The 22,532-nt window shown below is 45.4% G+C and overlaps 1 protein-coding gene across 1 annotated transcript in view; it reads left to right on the top strand.

The window, feature by feature from the left end:
- Nucleotides 1-9,686: 9,686 nt before the first annotated feature.
- YME1L1 (YME1 like 1 ATPase) overlaps nt 9,687-22,532 on the top strand; it is a 29,706-nt gene continuing 16,860 nt past the window's right edge. Inside the window, exons 1-7 of the mRNA XM_077268448.1 lie at nt 9,687-9,862; nt 16,257-16,388; nt 17,083-17,248; nt 20,256-20,348; nt 20,532-20,641; nt 21,272-21,422; nt 22,209-22,292. Of these exons, the coding sequence (XP_077124563.1) occupies nt 9,830-9,862; nt 16,257-16,388; nt 17,083-17,248; nt 20,256-20,348; nt 20,532-20,641; nt 21,272-21,422; nt 22,209-22,292 (769 nt within the window). The 5' untranslated portion in view covers nt 9,687-9,829. The remainder of the gene's footprint in view (nt 9,863-16,256; nt 16,389-17,082; nt 17,249-20,255; nt 20,349-20,531; nt 20,642-21,271; nt 21,423-22,208; nt 22,293-22,532) is intronic.

Raw genomic sequence — 22,532 nt, forward strand, 5'->3', positions numbered from 1 at the left:
GACCATGCGTGGAATGACGTCACATGAATGGGCGGTGCTTGTCGGAGAGAGCAGCAGCTACGAGGAAGCTGCGGGTGTCGTGGTGGTATCTGGAGTGTTTTGGGGTCACAGATCAGATGTTCATGCACGTGCTGGGGGTCTGCCCTGGAAAGGGAACTACATAATTTGCATGGGACTGCGTGCTGGGGGGCTGCCTGGGAAAGGGGGTGATGCTTGCATGGGACTGCGTGCTGGGGGTCTGCCTGGGGAAGGGGGTGATGCTGGCATGGGACTGCGTGCTGGGGTCTGCCTGGGGAAAGGGGTGATGCTTGCATGGGACTGAGTGCTGGAGTCTGCCTGGGGAAGAGGGGTGATGCTTGCATGGGACTGCATGCTGGAGTCTGCCTGGGGAAAAGGGGTGATGCTTGCATGGGACTGCATGCTGGAGTCTGCCTGGGGAAAAGGGGTGATGCTTGCATGGGACTGCATGCTGTAGTCTGCCTGGGGAAAGGGGTGATGCTTGCATGGGACTGCATGCTGTAGTCTGCCTGGGGAAAGGGGTGATGCTTGTGTGGGACTGCGTGCTGGAGGGGCTGCCTCGGGAAAGGGGTGATGTTGACTGCGTGCTGGGGTCTGCCTGGGGAAGGGAGTCATGTTGCTTGCATGGGGGACTGTGTGCTGGGGGTCTGCTTAGGAAGGGGGTCATGTTCCTTGCAAGGGGGAGTGGGGGTCTCTGTTGGGAAAGGGGGGCTGCGTGCTGGGGGTCTCTGGGGAAGGGGGTCAAGTTTGCGTGGGGGGGCTGCGTGCTGGGGGTCTCAGTTGGGGAGGGGGTCATGTTTCACGCATGGGGGGCCTGCATGCTGGGGGTCTCTGGGGAAGGGGGTGATGCTTGCATGGGGCTGCGTGTGCATGCTGGGGATCTTCCTGGGAAAAGAGGTGATGTTGCTTGCATGGGGCTGCATGTTGGGAGTTTCTGGGGAAGGGGGTGATGCTTACATGGGGCTGCGTGTGTGTACTGGGGGTCTTTCTGGGGAAGGGGGTGATGTTTCATGCTGGGGGTCTGCATGGGGAAGTGGGGTTATGTTACTCTCTTTGTGCTGCTGGCTATGTATGTGATATTGTGCTCGATGGGACCTGCTAGGCTATGTGTCCACGTTGCGGAATCGTGTGTGGATTTTTCCGCACCGGTTTTGCAAAATCCGCAGGTAAAACGCACTGTGTTTTACCTGCTGATTTACTGCGGAATTCCGGAGGATTTTGTGCGGATTCCACCTGCGGATTCCTATTAAGGAATAGGTGTAAAACGCTGCTTAATCCGTACAAAGAATTGACATGCTGCTGAAAATAGAACGCAGCGTTTCCTCCCGGTATTTTTCGCAGCATGTGCACAGCGGATTTGGTTTACATGGTACTGTAAACCGCATGGAAAACAGCTGCCAATCCGCTGCGGATGCGCAGCAAAATCCACAACGTGTGCACATAGCCTAAGGGTATGTTTCCACGTTCAGTTTTGCTTCAGGCTTTAGTCAGGATTTTATGCAGGTAAAATCCTGACCAAAACTGCACCTGAGGTCACTGGCAGGTCACCTGCGGTGTACCTGCGTGTTTTGCCCATAGTAGCAACATGCTGCGTTTCGAAAAAACGCACCACGCATGCGTTTTCGCGGCAAAAACGCATGCGTTTTTTAACGCATAGTGGAGTCTGGATTTCATGAAATCCCATCCACTATGCTGTAACATCTGGACGCTGCGTTTTTGACGCTGCGGAAAAACGCAGCGTCAAAAACGCAGCGTTTCCTGAACGTGGAAACATACCCTTAGTGTGATTGGTGAGGACGTGGTGCAGAAGTGGAGTTTTTCAAGAGTGGGCGGTGGGACTGTGGAAGGTTCGATGGGTGGAGATGGATCCTGGGCGGAGTCTCAATGGGGCCCGGACATTTTGCCAATATGGGGCTCTTAAATGACTGGTGTCGTCCCTGGGAGTCAGGCACAGCTTCACTGAGTCTCCTGTATGATCAATTAGCAGTATATTGCAGAAAAAAAAAATCCACCTATTTCTCTAGTCATCTTCCACGACGCCATGCGGAGGTTGCCTCTTTGCCCTGATGGGGGACGGGAAACACAGAGAGGTTTAAAAGGCCCTCCCTACTCCCACTTGCCAGTGTCTTTCTTGTTCCCTATGGGGCAGGAAGAGGTCTCTGTGTGCTGTGGTGGCCGGCGACTGCAGTTACCTTAAATTGTCAGGCAGAGCCTGTACTGCCGGTCAGCAGGTGGTCGCTCCTCACCTCCTCTAGGCTGATCCCATTGTCCCCTGTTATGGTGACCTCGGGACGCCTTCCTGGCCTTCCTGCGCCCCCAAGAGGGCAAAGCGGGCCAGAGATCCCGACCGGCGGCCTCCCGGAGCTCCCCGGTCTTCTCCCCCCTCTTCAGTGAAGAGCGCGCGTCACTTCCGGGACCTTGCGTTCCAGTCGAACGCACCTGAACTTCCAGATGTCGGGTGCTCGCGGACATGGACCCTGGAGGGGGAACCTATCCACGCTGGGGGCAGGGTCTGGCTACCGACAGCTGTAAAACCTGCCCGAAGTCGCCACAGAGGTAAGGCTATCTTATAGCATGGAAGGCACTTCATGCCCTGCGTCTGCAGAGCCCAGCGCTGCCCCTGCCACAGTGTTTGCAGGAATGGGGTCCTCCGGTGGATATTTTAGGGGGTCCTTCTTTTCTGACACCTCTCTTCCTCTCGTTCCAGGGAGACAAGTCTACCCCCAAAACCACTATTAGAAAAAAGGGCGCCGTTTGTAATATAAAGCTACCCTCACTATGGGATAAAAAGCTCTGCAAGTCCTGCATCGACAAAGTGTTCAGAGCAGAGCAACCCTCCCTTTTGGAAGAGATTCACTCGCTGGTCATACAGGAGGTACAGTCCTCGCTGGCGGCCTTTACCCCTACCACCCTCTTCTCCAGGGAAGAAAAGGAAAATACAGGTTGAAGATGCTGAGTCTGAATCAGACGTATCCTACGCATCGTCCTCTGCTAAATGGGAGGAACCTGTGTCACCTAAAGCCTCTGAAACCAGGAAATATTTATTTTCCTCTGACCGTATTGAGGAGCTGGTATCTGCAGTACACAGCACTATAGGACTGGAAGAGGAATCGGAGCCTCAGACCATTCAGGATCAGATGTTTGTCAGGCTAAAACCGTGGAAACGTGTAGCGTTCCCGGTGCATGCTAATATACGTGACATGATTTCTCAGGAGTGGGAACTGCCGGAGAAACGCCTCAGCACCCCTCAGATGAAACACAGATTCCCCCTGGAAGGTGATTCTGTTAAATGTGACATTCCCAAAGTCGACGTTCAGGTGGCAAGGATTGCAAAAAAAAACCACACTCCCATTTGAAGATTCTTCGCAATTGAAGGATCCAATGGGCAGAAAAATTGAGTCTCCTGAAAAAGTCTTGGGAGACATCTACATTTGCCTTAAAGGGAACCTGTCACCTGAATTTGGCGGGACCAGTTTTGGGTCATATGGGCGGGGTTTTCAGGTGTTTGATTCACCCTTTCCTTACCCGCTGGCTGCATGCTGGCCCCAATATTGGATTGAAGTTCATTCTCTGTCCTCCGGAGTACACGCCTGCGCAAGGCAATTCTGTCATCAATCTGTAATGTGGCTTAATGCATTGTTTTGATTTCTAAAACTCAGTATTATTCATTTGTATGCATATATTTATATATTTCTCTTTTTTTTAGTTCTAACTGACTTGTAATAAAATAGTGTGCCAGCTATGAGTTGAATTTTCATTTCTATACTTATAAAGCTCGGGGTGACATTAGTGGAGATCTGTATCAGGCTGAGTTTACACATCGCGGTTTATTGGGGAAACTATCTGCAGGGAAGTCCTCACCAGTAGACCAGACCTGCACTTCCATGTAGCCCATACAGCCGGACTTGCTGGATGTTTGTTTGTTTTTTTGTTTTTTTATCCATAATTGTTTTTTCTTGTGAGCAGGAAACATTGGACGCCATACGGCCCATCAGTGCGACATTTATTAAGATACAATTCTATAATATGGAAAACTGAAAATGGTCCTGGAAAAGATTAATAAAAACTGGGCTAGCACACCAATGAGAAGTGCGAACAAGTCAACCTGCTCTCCTGAGCGACCGCAGGAGCCTCCCAAGATGCTGTGTACAATCAATTTTACAGTTCTCCTTTAACCCCTTTCCAACATCAGGGCATAATAGTGCGGCGATGTCGGATACCCTCCCTTTGATGTGGGCTCTGGCGGTGAACCCACATCTTTCCTAGGACATGTCAGCTGTTTTGAACAGCTGACATGTGCCCGTAATAGCCACGGGTGGAAAAGCAATCCACCCACGGCTGTTAACTAGTTTAAATGCCGCTGTCAAACTCTGACAGCAGCATTTAAATGGCGCTGCGGAAATATGAACACCTGTGACCTGCGTCACGTGATTGCGGGTCAGCGTTGTGTCGGCATGACAACCTGAGGTCTCCTAGAGAGCTCTATGGTTGTCAATACTGGATTTCTATGAGCGCCACCCTGTGGTCGGTGCTCATAGCAAGTCAGCAATTCTACTACATAGAGGCGATCTGACCATTACTTCTATGTAGCAGAGCCGATTGAGTTGTGGCAGCTTAGACTATTGAAGCATGGCAAAAGTAAGAAAAAAAAAATGACAACAAGGGATACGGCAGGCTTTATCATGTTTTACAACAGAAAAAATTAAAATTTTCTTTTTTTAATGTGCGTTAGGTCTGCAGACAGCTTCATATCACCGCAACAAAATGACAAACTGCCCCCCAAAAATATTTCTTCATGCACAACATCTCAAATCACAGAACTATGTCACCACAGCACTAAATGACAAGGTGGGATACAGCAGGTTGTTTCATATTTAGCTAGTGAAAATATATTAATTTAGAAAGCTATACTCGTGCATGGAGCACAATAGAAGCAGTGCACAACACACTTGTATGACATGTGCCCCGCTGGTTTTGTCTGTGGACCTCAGTAATGGCAAAAAAAAAAAAATTGTTGGAAGGTCGATTTCACAGCCACCTAGCTAAACTATCTGAGTAAGGCCGGGGTCACACTTGCGAGCGCAATGCGAGAGACACGCATGAGTCTCTCTCAATACCCGGCACTTCCATAGGCGGTTCACACCGGAGCGTTCAGCTGCATAGAAATACATGCAGCCACACACTCCGGTCCCAAGTGCCGGCGTTATGGAAATTTGGTTGGGACAGAATATTTTGAGCGCTAAAGAAAGAATGACACTGTACACCATGGTGACAATAACATTCCATCCAATTGTGATGCTTTATTGTTCGTACATGGTTTTATAGGTACATATAGAAAAGGGGCGGTTAGTTAATTAACATACAATTAAGCTGCTATGTTATTGGTTGTCTGAATACATGAAAGATTCTGGTTAAGGCATAACAACAAGCTGATTTAGCACTCCATAAGTAGCTGTCGTCTTTTTCCTGCTATTCAGCAAAAATCTAGACATCGGCTAAGGTCCCTTTCACACATCAGTTTTTTTTGCCACCAGTTGCAATCCGTCTAATTTTTTAAAAAACGGAACCGACGACTAATGCCACCGGATCTGTTTTTTTTTTTTTTTTCTCATAGACTTGTATTAGCGATGGATTGCGACTAGTGATAAGCGAGTGTACTCGTTGCTCGGGTTTTTCTCCGAGTATTTATGACTGCTCGGAGATTTAGTTTTCATCGCCGCAGCAGAATGATTTATACCTACTAGCCAGCTTGATTACATGTGGGGATTCCCCAGCAACCAGGCAACCCCCACATGTACTCAGCCTGGCTAGTAGCTGTAAATCATTCAGCTGCCGCAATGAAAACTAAATCTCCGAACACTAACAAATACTCGGAGGTCACACGAGCGTGCTCGGAAAAACCTGAGCAACGAGTATACTCGCTCATCACCAATTGCGACGTATGGCCTCACGTTTCATCCGTCGTTCGCTGGATCCTTCAAAAATTGTTTGTCCGGCGGCTGGAGACGATGGACAAAGTAACGTTTTTTGTGTCCGTTGAAAAAACGGACATCGATGGATCAAATAGCGACGGATTCCATTTTTTTTTTTAACTGAGCATGCTCCGAACCAATTAGCCAGATCTGCTAGTCGGATCCATCCAAAAAACGGATCCGTCACATCAGTCTTTCGCAATCTGTGATGGATCCGTCGAGCCAACGGATTGTGACTGACTGCAAAAAAACTGATGTGTGAAAGGGGCCTTAGCTGTGAGTATATGAGTATGACTAAATATGCAAGTGAGATCTATATGAAATGTATACATTTCCATCACACCGGGTATTGAGGGGAGAGACTCGTTCGTGTCTCTCGCATTGCACTCGCAAGTGTGACCCCGGCCTAAGAAACAACCACCTAGCTAAAATCTTGCTGCTAACAATGTCAGGAGCAGCCTCTCTGCGCTGCTACAGTGTCAAAATGGCGCTAAAACAAGATGTCCGCTGATTATATGGAGAGGGACATGTGATTTCAGCAGCCAATGACACAAGCCGTTGTGTCAGGAGTGCACACATAAAGTTAGGAAAAAAATACTGTTTAAAAGAACGCCGCTACTCTGAGCTCTGCAAACCCCCTCCCCTCATCAAACACTCATGATACACCACCATTATCGTTGCTAAGGTACTGAAAATGCTTTTGTGGCAACGAAAAATATTTAGAATTGAGAGTCCTCAGTGGTTGATGCCTTTTAATGGCTAACTGAAAAGATGGTAACAAATTGCCAGCTTTCGGGACTACACAGGTCTCTTCATCAGGCAAAGACTAATAGAAATTCTGAAGAATCACATTTATACACAACACAGCACAATATTTATGGACACAACTGTTTATCACTCTCCCATAATGACAGTTCTATGCTGTTGTGTATAAATATGTGATTCTTCAGAATTTCTATTAGTCTTTGCCTGATGAAGAGACCCGTGTAGTCCCGAAAGCTTGCAATTTGTTACCATCTTTTCAGTTAGCCATTAAAAGGTATCAACCACTGAGGACTCTCAATTCTAAATGTTTTTCTATCTACTGGCTAACACGGTACCAAGATATATATCTTTCTTGTATCATTTGTGGGAACGCAAATTTCTTCCCGCACTTTTTAGCGAATGTTAACGATTTTTCACGATTTTATCAAATTTTGATTGTGTTTTTCGATCACGAATCCGAATGTGGCGTATTAGTGCCGAATTTATGTTTGGCGGTCAATTTCCAAACAAATTTGCTCATCACCACTCAAAATTTCCAAATTCTCCTCTCTACATTATTGTGGGCTGTGACTCGTTGCTAGAGCTGCTACCACAAGAAAGGAATGGTGAAATGTAATTTATGCAGAGAGATGGAGCCCCATCCCCCGAGGAGGAGCTACAGATCGATGAAGATGTCGAAGAGAGGTGAGTATTAGGCCGGCGTCACACTACCGTAGAATACGGGCGAGTGCTATGTGAGGAAGCATCGTATAGCACTAGGACCAGTGTTGTTTTATGGGGCAGCTCACATCACTGTATTTTTTTCTCAGCCGTATTTGACGTGCATGCTGCCATTGTACCCGTATATCATCCGAGTCTCGCCAATGCAAGTCTATGGGTGCGTGAAAAACTCCGCTTGCGACAAATACGCACACATTTTCCTCATTTCAGCCAATTGAGCAATTTAATTCAATCAGAAAATCAGTGAGAAATGTAAAGTCATACGCATGTCATCCGGATACATAGGTGTGAGAAAATCGCATCATCGCATTACAAACGCATTACACACGGATCACCATACGGAGAGCACTCGAGCGACTCTCGGCAGGGAGACTCGGGCAGATTTTCCACACGTTTAGTCTAACTCCGGCCTTAGAAGCAGGGATAAAGCCCTGACGTGGCAGGACTGAGCCCTAAAATCAGGACAGTCCTGATGAATCCGGGACGGTTGGCAGCTATGCTTGTATGATTGGAGATAACCATTAACCCCTTCCAGGCGTAGGATGCACTATTATGTCCTTTGAAGCGTGCGTGAGTGTGGAGTTGGCTCAGGAGCTGTTATACAGCTGGGACTTGCTAACAACAGTGATCAGTTAGTGCCGCTGTTGGAGACTGACAGCAGCATTTATGTGTTTTAAATAGCAGAAATTGGAGCTAATTCTAACCGCTGCTGCTTAAAGGGGTTGTCTGGCCTTAAGCTTCAAGTTTGTAGTCACTATCTGGCTGCAGACTTATGAATCCTCTCACACTGTGCAATGTGAGGACTCTCTGATGCCGTGGCGATTTGCATACTTTTGGCCACATACCGACTAGACTTGTCTGGCCTTGCTCAACACACTTAGGGTACCGTCACACAGTGCCATTTTCATCGCTACGACGGCACGATTCGTGACGTTCTAGCGATATCGTTACGATATCGCTGTGTCTGACACGCTACTGCGATCAGGGACCCCGCTGAGAATCGTACGTCGTAGCAGATCGATTGAAACTTTCTTTCGTCGTCTAGTGTCCCGCTGTGGCGGCATGATTGCATCGTGTGACACAGGTTGTATACGATGTGCGCACAGTAACCAACGGCTTCTACATCGCAAATACGTCATGAAATTATCGCTCCAGCGCCGTGTATTGCAACGTGTGACCGCAGTCTACGACGCTGGAGCGATAATCATACGACGCTGCAACGTCACGAATCGTGCCGTCGTAGCGATGAAAATGGCACTGTGTGACGGTACCCTTACATTGAGCGAGGCCACGCACATCTAGTCAGCATGTGACCAGATGTATGCAAATCACATACTTGTAGTCACATGACTGCCGGTATCGGAGAATCCTTGCAGTGCGCACTGTGAGGATTCACAAGTCTGCAGTCGCATAGAGTGAGACTAGACAGCCCCGTTAACCATTTGTCAATCTCCAACAATGGCATTTAAGCGGTGCAATCCTAGAGGACCACCGATTTGGCTGACAATTACCTCTGACGCGATCGTGTGGTGCTGATGATGCCTTTTCATGGTCCCCATCACCGCCATCTTTGTACTTCCATGAAGCCCAGCCACAGGCTGAGGTCATAAGTTCGGTCACTTCTTCCATCTGCTGCAGTACTGGAGTATTGATATATACAGAGCAGACAATCAGAGGGTCCACAGGGGACTAAAGAAAAAGGTAAAAATGAAAAAAAGTTTGGTAAATTTAATTTAAAAAATGTAAAAAGTGCAACTTGCAATGAAAAAAACCCCGAAAACAGAATAGAAGCCTTTGGAAAAAATTAGAAAAGTTACTCATTTTGGAAAACGGCAACAAAAAAACATATTTTTTAACGACTAAAATAAAAGTAAGTTTGGTATCGCCGTGATCGCATTCACCCTGAGAATCATGTACTGGGCAGTTCTTACTGTACAATGAACGGCGTTAAAAAACAAAACCTAAACAGCAATGGTGGTAAAAAATAAATTAATGAAAAAAAAATAAAGAGAAAAAAATGAAGAAAAATGTTCTTGCCATGAAAGGGTTACGTGTCCGTCATGCAGAACGTATACGGTAATTATTTTGGCTGCATTCTTCAAAGTACAGAAAACAAAGCACACGGCCATCTATTGCCACTGCCGAGCGCCACCACTAGGTGTCGCACTCTTCCACCACGCTGTGAAGTCACTATGGTTACCGTTGCTTCTTAGAAAGAACTGGAAGTGACGCAATCGACCCGGAAGTTCCTGAAAGCCGGGTTATCCGGGTCACCTTTGTTACATCACGCCGGGTAGCTGACAAGTGGCCGGAGATTCACACAAACCGGGCTCGATTCCCGGTCTGCGGACGCCATGTTCTCGCTCAGCAACTCGGTGCAGCCGCAGGTGAGTGACGTCACGTGGTGGCGCCGTGTGTCCGATACGAGTGACGTGGTGGCGGTGTGACGACGTCGCCGGTCACGCAGGGACTTGGAGTCCGTCCCCGGCCGGACACGAGGATGACACATCAGTCTGTGGATGGAGGCAGCTCGTCCCGGCCTCCATAGTGATCTCTGCCCCGGGGTCCGGCGGCTCCTCTGTGTGGAGAGGTGTCAGTAATGTCAGCCGCCTGTCATTGTGTCCTGTCACAGGGAAGAGCCGCGCCAGCCACCTGCACCGTCATAAATAGCGCCGCCATCTACAGAACTGACAGATACCGCAGCCATATTTATATATCAGTGTATGCGGGGGTATATAGGAGGGGACATACATTACTATGGTCACAGGTCACCGCACCGGTATATATCAGTGTATACGGGGTCTCTGAGGGGTATATAGGAGGGGACATACATTACTATGGTCACAGGTCAGCGCACTGGTATATATCAGTGTATACGGGGGTCTCTGAGGGGTATATAGGAGGGGACGTACCTTACTATGGTCACAGGTCACCGCACCGGTATATATCAGTGTATACGGGGTCTCTGAGGGGTATATAGGAGGGGACATACATTACTATGGTCACAGGTCAGCGCACCGGTATATATCAGTGTATACGGGGGTCTCTGAGGGGTATATAGGAGGGGACGTACCTTACTATGGTCACAGGTCACCGCACCGGTATATATCAGTGTATACGGGGTCTCTGAGGGGTATATAGGAGGGGACATACATTACTATGGTCACAGGTCAGCGCACTGGTATATATCAGTGTATACGGGGTCTCTGAGCGATGTATAGGAAGGGATGTACATTACTATGGTCACAGGACACTGCATCGGGATATATCAGTGTATATGGGGGTATATAGGAGGGGACGTACATTACTATGGTCACCGCACTGGTATATATCAGTGTATACGGGGTCTCTGAGGTGTATATAGGAGGGGACGTGCATTACTATGGTCACCGCACTGGTATATATCAATGTATACGGGGTCTCTGAGCGATGTATAGGAAGGGATGTACATTACTATGGTCACAGGACACTGCATCGGGATATATCAGTGTATATGGGGGTATATAGGAGGGGACGTACATTACTATGGTCACCGCACTGGTATATATCAGTGTATACGGGGTCTCTGAGGTGTATATAGGAGGGGACGTGCATTACTATGGTCACCGCACCGGTATATATCAGTGTATACGGGGGTCTCTGAGGTGTATGTAGGCCGGCACCGCTCCCGGGAGTGAGTTGGGTCTCAGCTGTGATGTTCTCTGAACCACTGCTGGAGATCGTGCGCTCACGATCTCTATGGCATATACACGTCTCATTGCTCGGGAAGTGCTTCCCTACCATGGCGTGTATATATACTTCAAATGTAGTTTTTGTGTTTTTTTTTGCTAATCGTTCCAAATGAAATTATGTACGTACCACACAAATGGAAACTGTGTAGAGTACAACTTGTTCTGCTAGAAACAAGACTTGCTGGTGACTGGTGTGTGCTGGTTGTCGGTCCACACTTGTGCAGTATAGTTTTACATTGGTTTGCCGGGTATAAACCCTTCAGGCTGCATTCCTGGACGTTCACTTATTTACGTGTGAATCTTAGGATTGATGAGACCTGTTATGTGTGTAACCCGGAGGTGATCAGTCTAACAGAACACTCCAGGAGTGGGTTATGTTTCTCTTGTATCTACTCCCATAGACAAAAACTGTAACATGTGATGTTTTTTTTTCACAAAGTACATTTTAATCGGTAGATCTTAGAATAGTAAGTTCTTCAATTTGATTAGTTAAAAAAAAAGTTCCTGTATAGAGGTAATTTTAGAACTGTCCCCCTGTTGTGTACTGTATAATGGCTTTGTCTGACCGTGCATCAGTCCTCTGACCTCATCATAAAAAATCGGTGACAGGCAGGCTCAGCTCTTATGTCACTGAATTAGTTTATGATGATCTCCAAGGACTGGTGACACGGCCGAAATAATCATCCTGCTTTACCTCAGGAAGCAGAAGTTATGAAAGTTTACTTCCCCAAGGGAATGTGATAAACTAACACACACAGCCATCCTAGTCAGCTGTCTTCCCAGCCTCTCGAGCTCCTCCTGATCTGGTTGTCTCCATTGGATCAGAAATCGGTGTCCCGTTCTTCAAGCACCTGGTGGGAAGGTGTGTATATAAGTGATTGGCCCCGCCATAGAGCACTGAGCGCCTGTACTTGGTTTCAACAGTCATTCTGAGCTGACAGTCCCTTTTGAATAGTCCTATCTTAAAATGTTGAGCAATTGAATGACCAACCTGTGTTAATTATTACATTTAGGATCCTTTTGTGTAGCGGGGCGCTGTTAAAAGCCGTTCACTTTAGGACCCAGAGTATCTGTCCTGCACTGATGAGGCCCATTGATTTGCACACGTGCCATGTAATGATTTGCATAGGAAATATTCGGTTACAAAGCAGTTCCCTTGATGACCGTGGTTCTAGCAGCGATCAGCTGTACTTCACATGGGACCCTGCTTACACAAATGAGCCTTCGGATCTCCATCTAAAAGTGTGGATCATTTACTACCAAAAGACAAACTTGTCTCCTGTCTCGCTACTATGAATGTTCAACTCCGCGTGCTGAAATCAAAGTAGCAGAAGCATTGAGCCGGCCAGAGACTGAAGGACTCCTTACACTTTCCATTGAACTCCTCTTAAGTCTGTGAAGAGAGTAACCTCTGAGTGTCTTGTGATCGGTGGGATCTCAACACTTGGTCCACACTGATGTAAAATCCTGATATGTCTCTGACACATTAATACATTTGGAAATGTGCAGTTGCACTTTGTGTGGTCCTAAGCTAGCCCCAACAATTTGTATTAACCCCCAATTCCATAGGATGTGTATACCCACCATCAGAACCTGTTGCTTTGTGCTCTGTGACATATAGTGATGTCTCATGCAGCATTATGACATTGTGGTGCCTTGCTAGCGCAAGAGGAGCTCATGATCCTGGGCCAAGTATCCTGAGCACAGATCTAACGACTCCAACGTCTGGCTTGCATGAAGAGCCAGACTGGTTGCAATGGCCACCGGAAGCCTCACAGCATGCATTCTATATCTGTCACATACCAGTCCAGGAGCAGGGTCATTCACCCTGCCTGTCACTATAATGTCCAGACTGGGTAGTTCTCAGTGTGTTATTGATGCAGTCAAAGGATCACATGTCAAGTCCCCCTGAGTCCTACTGAGTTAGAAATTTTTGTGCACTCTCCATCTTGTCACACTAAGGGTATGTTTCCACGTTCAGGAAACGCTGCGTGTTTGATGCTGCGCAGAGCCGCAGCGTCAAACACGCAGCGTCCAGATGTTACAGCATAGTGGAGGGGATTTTATCAAATCCCGTCTCCACTATGCATGGTAACATGCACCCGGCGGCCCTGCGATTCTGGACATGCGGCGCGTCTTTTTAGATCTCAGCATGTCCGTTTACCTTGCTGCAACACTGCACCGCCGCAAGGTACAACACAGGGCCCTATGTGTGGGGTGCGATGATTCTGGATGTGTGCAATGAACACATCCGGCATCATCGCGTCACAGAAGGGGGCGGAGCGGGTTTGCCGCTCCGTCCAAACCGGCCGGCCATCCTGAAGGTGGACACACCCTAACAATAAGCCCTAATACAGCTCCGCAGACAGTGCCAAACCTTGGGCTCGCAGTATATGGCGACAGGAAAACAAAGTACCATATCCCTTTTTTCTTTTAACAGTGTTTACAGTACATAAGACTATATGAATTTGATATTGCTGGTATTCTACTGACCCAAAGAACAAAGTCTGAACTTCATTTTGTGCAGCACTTGAAAAACATAAAAAACGCAGAATTACTTTTTAAGTAATAAAAATGTAGTTGTTATATGTAACTAAAAATAACTGGTCTGATAAATCTCCCATCTACGTCGACAAAAATTGATGGCATCTGAAATGCAACAATCAAAATTTCCCCAAAGGCCAAACTAGGTCTGATCCGTAAAGGTTTTGGCCAGGGATGTAATCTTGATGACTTACCGGACACCCGGAAACCCACTGATCAGCCGTTGTTCATGAATATCAACTGCTGGGTATCTGACGCCCCACATCAATCAGCTTTCATCAGTTGCAAGTGCTTCCTCTACAGTCATTGTCGGTGTCTTTTTACATTGAACAAATTATTAAACAACATGTATGTAAGTACCTGGATAAGAATAAAGTGATTAACCAGAGTCAGCATGGGTTTATAACTAATAAGTCATGTCAGACTAACTTAATTTCCTTCTGTGACAGAATCACTGACTGGGTGGATCAGGGAAATGCTGTATATATAGTATATCTTGACTTCAGCAGAGTATTTGCAAAGTATCTCACACAATCCTTATTGAAAAAAATAACTAAGTATGGAATGGACAAGGCAACTGTTAGGTGGACTCATAACTGGCTTAGTGATCGGACCCAAAGAGTGGTCGTAAATGGCTGCACATCCAGTTGGAAGAATGTCTCAAGTGGGGTACCACAGGGCTCTGTCCTGGGCCCTGTATTGTTCAACATCTTTATCAATGATTTAGATGAAGGAATTGAGGGTACACTGATTAAATTTGCGGATGACACAAAGCTAGGAGGGATAGCTAATACTAGAGAGAGAGCGGATTCAAAAAGATATACATTACCTGGAGCAGTGGGCAGCAACTAACAGAATGCATTTTTTCCTGTTAAAAACCAAAATACTACATCTGGGCAATAAAAATGAAAAAAAATTATATAGAATGGGAGGAATAGGGCTAAGCAACTGTACATGTGAAAAAGGCTTGGGTATACTAATAGATCACAGACTGCACATGAGCCAACAGTGTGATGCAGCAGCAAAAAAAGCAAATGCAATTCTGGGTTGTATTAACAGAAGCATACAGTCTAGATCATGTGAAGTCATTATTGCCCTCTACTCCTCTTTGGTCAGACCTCATCTGGAATACTGTGTCCAGTTTTTGGCACCACATTTTAAAAAAGACATCAACAAACTGCAGCAAGTTCAGAGAAAAGCGACTAGAATGGTGACCTGTCTGCAAACAGTGTTCTATGAGAAACGGTCACAGGATTTGGGAATGTTTAGCTTGCAAAAAAGTAGACTGATAGCAGACTTAATAGCTGTCTACAAATATCTGAAGGGCAGTCACATTGTAGAAGGATCATCGTCATTCTCATTTGCACAAGGAAAGACTAGAAGCAATGGGATGAAACTGAAAGGGAGAAGACATAGATTAGATATTGGGAAAAACTTTGACAGGATTATCAATGAGTGGAACAGGCTGCCACAAGAGGTGGTGAGTTCTCCTTCAATGGAAGTCTTCAAACAGAGGCTGGACAGACATCTGGGATAATTTAGTGAATCCTGCATTGAGCAGGGGGTTGGACCAGATGACCCAGGAGGTCCCTTCCAACCCTATCATTCTGTGATTCTATGCTTGCTCTGTTATGACTTGTGGAGTTGCCGGCGTGTCTGTGCCAGGAGGTAATGTGACAGTCGATCACGCGAGTGCACCGTGTTACACTATATCACTTCTGTTTCTGTGTCAGAGGTTTGGGATGTTGTGTAACAGCCACATTCCGCTATTATTAACACTCGCTCATCTGACATTCGATACATGTTGTCATAAACAACATACGTGTTCTGTTCAGACATGGTGGTAGCTGCTACCTCCAGAATAACTACCCAGTTACCAATGTCGACCATTTTCCTTTTCACTTTTTTTTTCCTGCTTTTCCTAGAGTCAAAACATTTTTTTTTTCCATAGACATAGCCATATGAGGGCTTGCTTTTATGTATTTATTTTTCAGGATGAGTTCATTTTACCATTCAGTGTAATAGAAAACAGGGAAATAAAAATTCCATGTGGGGTTAAATTGCGGGGGGGGGGGGGGAAATGCAGTTCCTTTTTGTTTCTGGGTTTTGTTTTCACGACGTTAAGTACCGTGGTAAAAATGACCTGGCGACCCGATTCTTCAGGAGGCCTGTACAATTATATTGATACCAAACTTATATATATATATATATATATATATTTTAGTAATTTAAAATAAAACTGAACTTTAAGCTAAAAGCAAAATATGTTTTCTCTTGTGCTTGCTGATATAGTTTCTCATTTTCAGAAAATAAAAACAAGATTTATTGCTTGGAACTTCGGAGACATGTTGTCAGAAGTTTATAGAATAAAAGAACAATTTACATTTTACTCAAATATACCTATAAAGAGAAAATACAGACAAACGGAACTTTTTGCCTGAGCTGTATATATGCCATTCAGTTCCACATCGGACTCATTCACATTTACCGGTTTTCTTCTTTATAGGTTACAATACCATTAAGCCACCTCATTACTGCCTTCCACTCTCCCAAGACTGCGGTGTATTTTCCCAGCTCATCCTCCATTCAGGTTCTGCCCCGTGAAGTGACCCCCGACACTGAAACATACAGCTCTGAGGTAGGTAATATTCTCCCAGGGAATTCCCTGTACCTTATGGTTAAAGGGGTTGTCCTCCACTGCAACTCGGCTCCCATTCACTTCAGTAAGAGCTGAGCTGCAGCACCCGAGAACGGCCTCAACACGGTGAATGGAGCTGAGCTCTTCAGACTACATAAATGTACATCTGGTCTAAGCTGCAAAAAGCTGATTGGTGGGAGTGCGGGTGTCGGACCTCCACCGATCTGATGACCCAATCTTAAGGAGTATTAGACGATCCATTTTATGGTAATCGCAGGTTATAGACGTAAATGTCCGGTAAGGTGGATTTAAATAATTTGTCATTATCTGCTCACATGCCCCTCTGTCTGCCATTATTAATAATATTGCCATATCACACAGGTTTTAATATTGATCGGAGCTTCAGAGCAGTGCTCCAGTGTAAAAACAGAGCTCCTTGCCTAGGTCACCGGCCACCCCTGATAGACTGCATAGGTGGCCGGTAAGCTGGGCAACGAGCACTAAACTTGAGAAGTAGATACAAGCAACCTTGCAAATTAACACAAAAGTAATAATCCATCCAGACAAATGAAAATCTGCTCCATTTTTCAGTACGTATTGCCAATGCTTTAAAATTAGGGATACATGTTAATGGCCAATCTGTCATTCTGATTTTAAAAAGTCATCTTTTTTTTTCTTTTTTTTTTTCCTCCAGCCACTTTTAAACCTCAGAGATCTGGGCTTGTCTGAGTTGAGGACTGCGGATCTTGATTCACTTCTGAATAAGCTTCTACCCGGCTTCTTCTCCGATAACAAGAAAACCTCCCCCAGCTGGCACACATCACACGTATCTGCCGAGTCTTTCTTTGAAAACAAAAATGGTGAGTGCTGGTGGTACTCCACAAGCTTGGTCTGAACCTCCCCACCCCGGTCCTGCCTGGTGCCATGGCTGCTGTACATGGAGAGGTGGCCACTGATACAGCCTCCTCTCTGCTCTTCTGTGGGACCTCTGCGTGCAGCTAAGCGCACGTACCAGGGGTCTGCTGTTGTGAGTGGTGACCCACATCATCATTGTCTGGGAAGTAAAATTTAGAGAATAAATGGTCTTCTCACTTATTCCCTCCACTAAAATTGCCCGGTCCCCTGCTAGTCTGTACCATCTACCCGGACATGGCACCACCGCAGCCTCATCACTGCCTGTAGAGGATCACGTCTGCTGCCAGTGATCGGTTATAACGGTTACACATTCTTTTTAATTGGATATCATTGGGGAGTCAGCTAGTGACCCAGCTGGTAAATCTTGTATATAACGGTGGATCCGTCCTGTCTGAAGCCGGGATGGGCGGCGCCTGCGCAGTGTTTTTAATTGTTTTTTAGACCTTTTTCTTCAATAAAGATTGATTTTAATTCAATGGACCTCTTCTTTGCTTTGGTGTGTTACCCATAGTATGTTTTGAATTCATCACATGAAGTGGCATTAATTTTATGTTTGGACATTTTGGGAATTTATTCTCTTAGCTATTTTGTGTATTTTAGATAATTAGGGGTCCAATTTATTGTAAGTGGGGAAACCCCCATTAAACAGAAAGTTTGGTGAAAACTCTTCCCCAGCAGGTAGTTAAAAAAGATTGTAACCACAAAAGGGGTAATAAATTATTATATAAGATATTATAATGACCCCAGTGAAAACAACAAAACGTGAGTGGAATCCACTCATAACATGGAGAAAAAGAACCAAACACCTAAAGCCTGGATACCAGTCCCAGAAAAAGGAAAATAGAGCAGGGTATATGTATTAATGTATATAAATCTTTATTAATGGTAATGATACATATAAATAAAAGTGCACATGTTGGATAAAATAAATAAAATTGAATCTCCAAAGGTTATATAGTAGCCAATAGGCCTACGGTGTACCAAAAGAAAATTAGACAGTTATATAGTAATTATATGTATATGTCTCCCAAATTAACTAAAAATTCATGAAATCGTGAAACGTTAAAGGATAAAAAAGTATCCCATAATAGGGTTAAAAAGGAAAGTGACAAAAGTGCAAAGTGCAAACGTGCAATATAGGTTGGTGTAAATCACTCACAAATCTATCAAGTGCATTGCACACAAAAGACAATAAATTGGCCAATATAAAATATGGAGGACATATACCTGATGGTAACACCGTATCCAACAAGACGCACCCCGACGCGCGTTTCGGATACACGATCCTGACGAAGGATCGTGTATCCGAAACGCGCGTCGGGGTGCGTCTTGTTGGATACGGTGTTACCATCAGGTATATGTCCTCCATATTTTATATTGGCCAATTTATTGTCTTTTGTGTGCAATGCACTTGATAGATTTGTGAGTGATTTACACCAACCTATATTGCACGTTTGCACTTTGCACTTTTGTCACTTTCCTTTTTAACCCTATTATGGGATACTTTTTTATCCTTTAACGTTTCACGATTTCATGAATTTTTAGTTAATTTGGGAGACATATACCGTATTTTCCGGCGTATAAGACGACTGGGCGTATAAGACGACCCCCCAACTTTACCAGTTAAAATATAAAATCTTCTTAAAAGTCGGGGGTCTTCTTATACACCCTATGTCGTCTTATAGGGCCGGTGAATATGTGCCTTTTGGGGGGGGGGGGGGAGTGATCCTGATGCCGAGGGGGCGTCTCACAGGAAAGTGAGTATCCCCCATTACCTTATCGTAGCGGTGCAGCGTGGGGGTCTCAGTGCTGGGAGTGGCGGCGGCGGCTGCTGTGCTCTGGTGCGGCGGCTGCTGTGCTCTGGTGCGGCGGCTCCTCTTCTGTGTGGGGCCTCTGTGCTGTGAGGTGGCGGTGGCGGCGGCATATCTTTATCCAGTTGGGGCTCCTCCGGCATCTCCTTAGCCCTGGAGGCCCCGCCGCAACTCCATCGGTGCAATGCAGCGGCCATTTTCCCGGAGGCAGCTCAATAGGTGCGATGCGGTGGCCTCCGGGAAAATGGCCGCTGCTCAGATTCAGATCTCGTCCCGAAATCTCGGGACACGAGATCTGAATCTGAGCAGCGGCCATTTTCCCGGAGGCCACCACATTGCACCGATGGAGTTGCGGCGGGGCCTCCAGGGCTAAGGAGATGCCGGAGGAGCCCCAACTGGATAAAGATACGCCGCTGCCGCCGCCGCCGCCGCCGCCACCTCACAGCACAGAGGCCCCACACAGAAGAGGAGCCGCCGCACCAGAACACAGCAGCTGCCGCCGCTCCCAGCACTGACACCCCCACGCTGCACCGCTAGGATAAGGTAATGGGGATTACTCACTTTCCTGTGAGACGCCCCCTCGTCATCAGGATCACTCCCCCTCCCCACCCACCATATACACCGGCGTACACGACGATTCCCGGCGTATAAGACGACCCCCGACTTTTAAGAAGATTTTCGGGGGTTAAAAAGTCGTCTTATACGCCGGAAAATACGGTACATATAATTACTATATAACTGTCTAATTTTCTTTTGGTACACCGTAGGCCTATTGGCTACTATATAACCTTTGGAGATTCAATTTTATTTATTTTATCCAACATGTGCACTTTTATTTATATGTATCATTACCATTAATAAAGATTTATATACATTAATACATATACCCTGCTCTATTTTCCTTTTTCTGGGACTGGTATCCAGGCTTTAGGTGTTTGGTTCTTTTTCCCCAGCAGGTAGTTTTAGGATTCACCTCTCTGGTAAAGTCTCTGTAAGTGCCTGACTGCAGCGGCGGCCTAGGATTGGGCTGCATGACCATGATTGATCTCAAACTTATGGAAATGAGTGTGGTCATTTCACTTACCATAGTGCTGGAGGCACAACCTTTTATTTATTTCACTGTATTGTGTTTTTGTCTTAGGATACCCCAATACTTTCCATACTCTGCGACCACTTTCTATACAACAGCCAAGTCCACTAAAACAAGTCAGTTCAGACCTCCAACGTTGGCCGGGTAAGAAGAATTCTATATTTCCAGACTTGATTTTATTTCTTTTCCCTCTTGAAATTATCGCTTATTGGGCAAAAATTGTAAAGATTAGCGACCGCATTATAAAACTTCAGCAGAAAGTGTATAGCGGAAGATGCTAATCTAATGCCTGCAGCTATAATGTGACTTGCATAAAACTGTTTTCAGGTTACATACAGTCTCGAGGATTCAAGACCCTGAAAACCAGAGACAGACGTCTGCAGTCCACCTCCGAGCGCATCGCTGCCTCTGAAAATGCCACTCCTTCATTCATGAAGGTACATATGGATATATATATATATTTTTTTTATGATGTGAAGACCTTGAGCTGGTCAAATTAAGGTCACACCATTTGTGCAATGAATTGGTGGTAAGACCTCCCTTATGACCCCAATATGTTGTTTTATAGAAACCATTAAAAAAAGCTTTATTTGACATAAAATAAGACTTGCCGTGTTGTGGGTACTTAACGTAACTACACTAATCCCAGCCATTTAAGGCTGAGTTCAGATCAGCATCTTTTCATCACAACAAGCTGCATACAGACCTCTAAGCCGCAAAAGAAAAAAATTAGATAATACAGAATCTATCCTTCATCCATTGTTCAACTGTTGCAAAAATGATGCAGGAGCTAAATGAGCTTCTCGTTTTATTTGTGGGCATAAAAATACTGATCTACAGATGCCAAAAATCTAAATATGACCATGATATTAGCAGGTTTGAAGCGTCAGATGTAAGAAAAAAATTGTAGCTTTATTTTTTTATTACCCCTTCAATAAAAAAAACTAAAAATTTACTGCCACCTAAATACTGAGGCCTAAATGTGCTTAGTCATGAAGAGGTTAATCTATGTTTATGTGCTCTGTTTATGAAAATCTGTATAATTTAGGATTTTGTTACTTTTTTAGGGATTCTTGATGAGAGATCGGGTCCCAGATGTAGAAAACCTGGAGAAGATAGTTAAAAATAAAAATGTCCCAGAAGGACAACAAGATGCTTTTAAGAATGGGTTTGCAGAGGGTTTCCTAAAAGCTCAAGCACTCACCCAGAGGACCACTGGTATGGAAATGTCAGGCTTTTATAGTGGTATTTCAATGAGTTATAACTTATTTTACAAAATGGGGAATAGCTGCTTGATCGGTGGGGGGTCTGGCCATTAGGCCGCCACCAATCACCAGAAGGATGTTCCTATGTTCCCCTGTGAAATGTTCACTGCAGATCCTCGGTCATCGGGACTGATGCAAATGGCCGAGCTCTGTACTCTGTCAGTCCTCTACATTGTGTATGAAGAGGGCACTGATTGACTTGGCTGGGCAACTTGGTGGCCCTTCTCTTACAGTAGGATGTCCCCTGACCCCTCCATGATCTATTAGTTAAAGGGGTTGTCCACTACTCGGACAGCCCCTTTGCAATCACGACGTTCCCTCATTCGAAAATAACGACTGCTATACTCTTCTGTGCAGGTGCCGCTCCAGCAATGAACAGCGCTCAGAGGGGAGTATAGCAGTTATTTTATAAAGGGGGAACAGTGATTGAAAAGGGGTCATCTGAGTAGTGGACAACATTTTTAACAACCATCCTGTGAATTGGTGATTCCTATGTGAATGATATTTCTATGGGGGTTAACTGATTCTAGGTATATGTGGCATTGCTGTGGCCCACCCTGTCTTGGCATCTTCCTCAAGCCTCATACTCGTCAGGAGATCGTCCATTTGTTTTTACTGCTGATCTCATTCTATTTTATAACTGTTAGTCACATCTGTATCTTATGGTTCCCGAGTCTCCTCCTTTTTGCTTTATTCACAACATTAAATTAGAAAATCATTGTAATGTCTCTCTTTTTAGAATCACTGAAAAGAACCCGCTACATTCTACTGGCCGTGCTGCTACTTGGCATCTATGGTTTATCAAAAACCCCATTTTTATCAGGTGAGTTTTTTGTTTTTTGTTTTTTCTTTTGCTGTATTTTAAATCTTTGTGCCTTTGCAGTTTTATGCCTGTAAAAACAATGCAGGAGCAACTTTCTTAGAACTTTGCAATATTCTTTTATTATTCCTCCTGGTAAGTGTATGAATATATTGATGTTGGGATGTTACCTTTCTTCTTGTCAAGGGGACATATCCATATATAGTTTGACAATCATCAGTACTGACCGTATCGCACTGTGCA

The sequence above is a fragment of the Ranitomeya variabilis genome, chromosome 6 (genome assembly GCF_051348905.1).
Source record: "Ranitomeya variabilis isolate aRanVar5 chromosome 6, aRanVar5.hap1, whole genome shotgun sequence".
NCBI lineage: Eukaryota > Metazoa > Chordata > Amphibia > Anura > Dendrobatidae > Ranitomeya > Ranitomeya variabilis.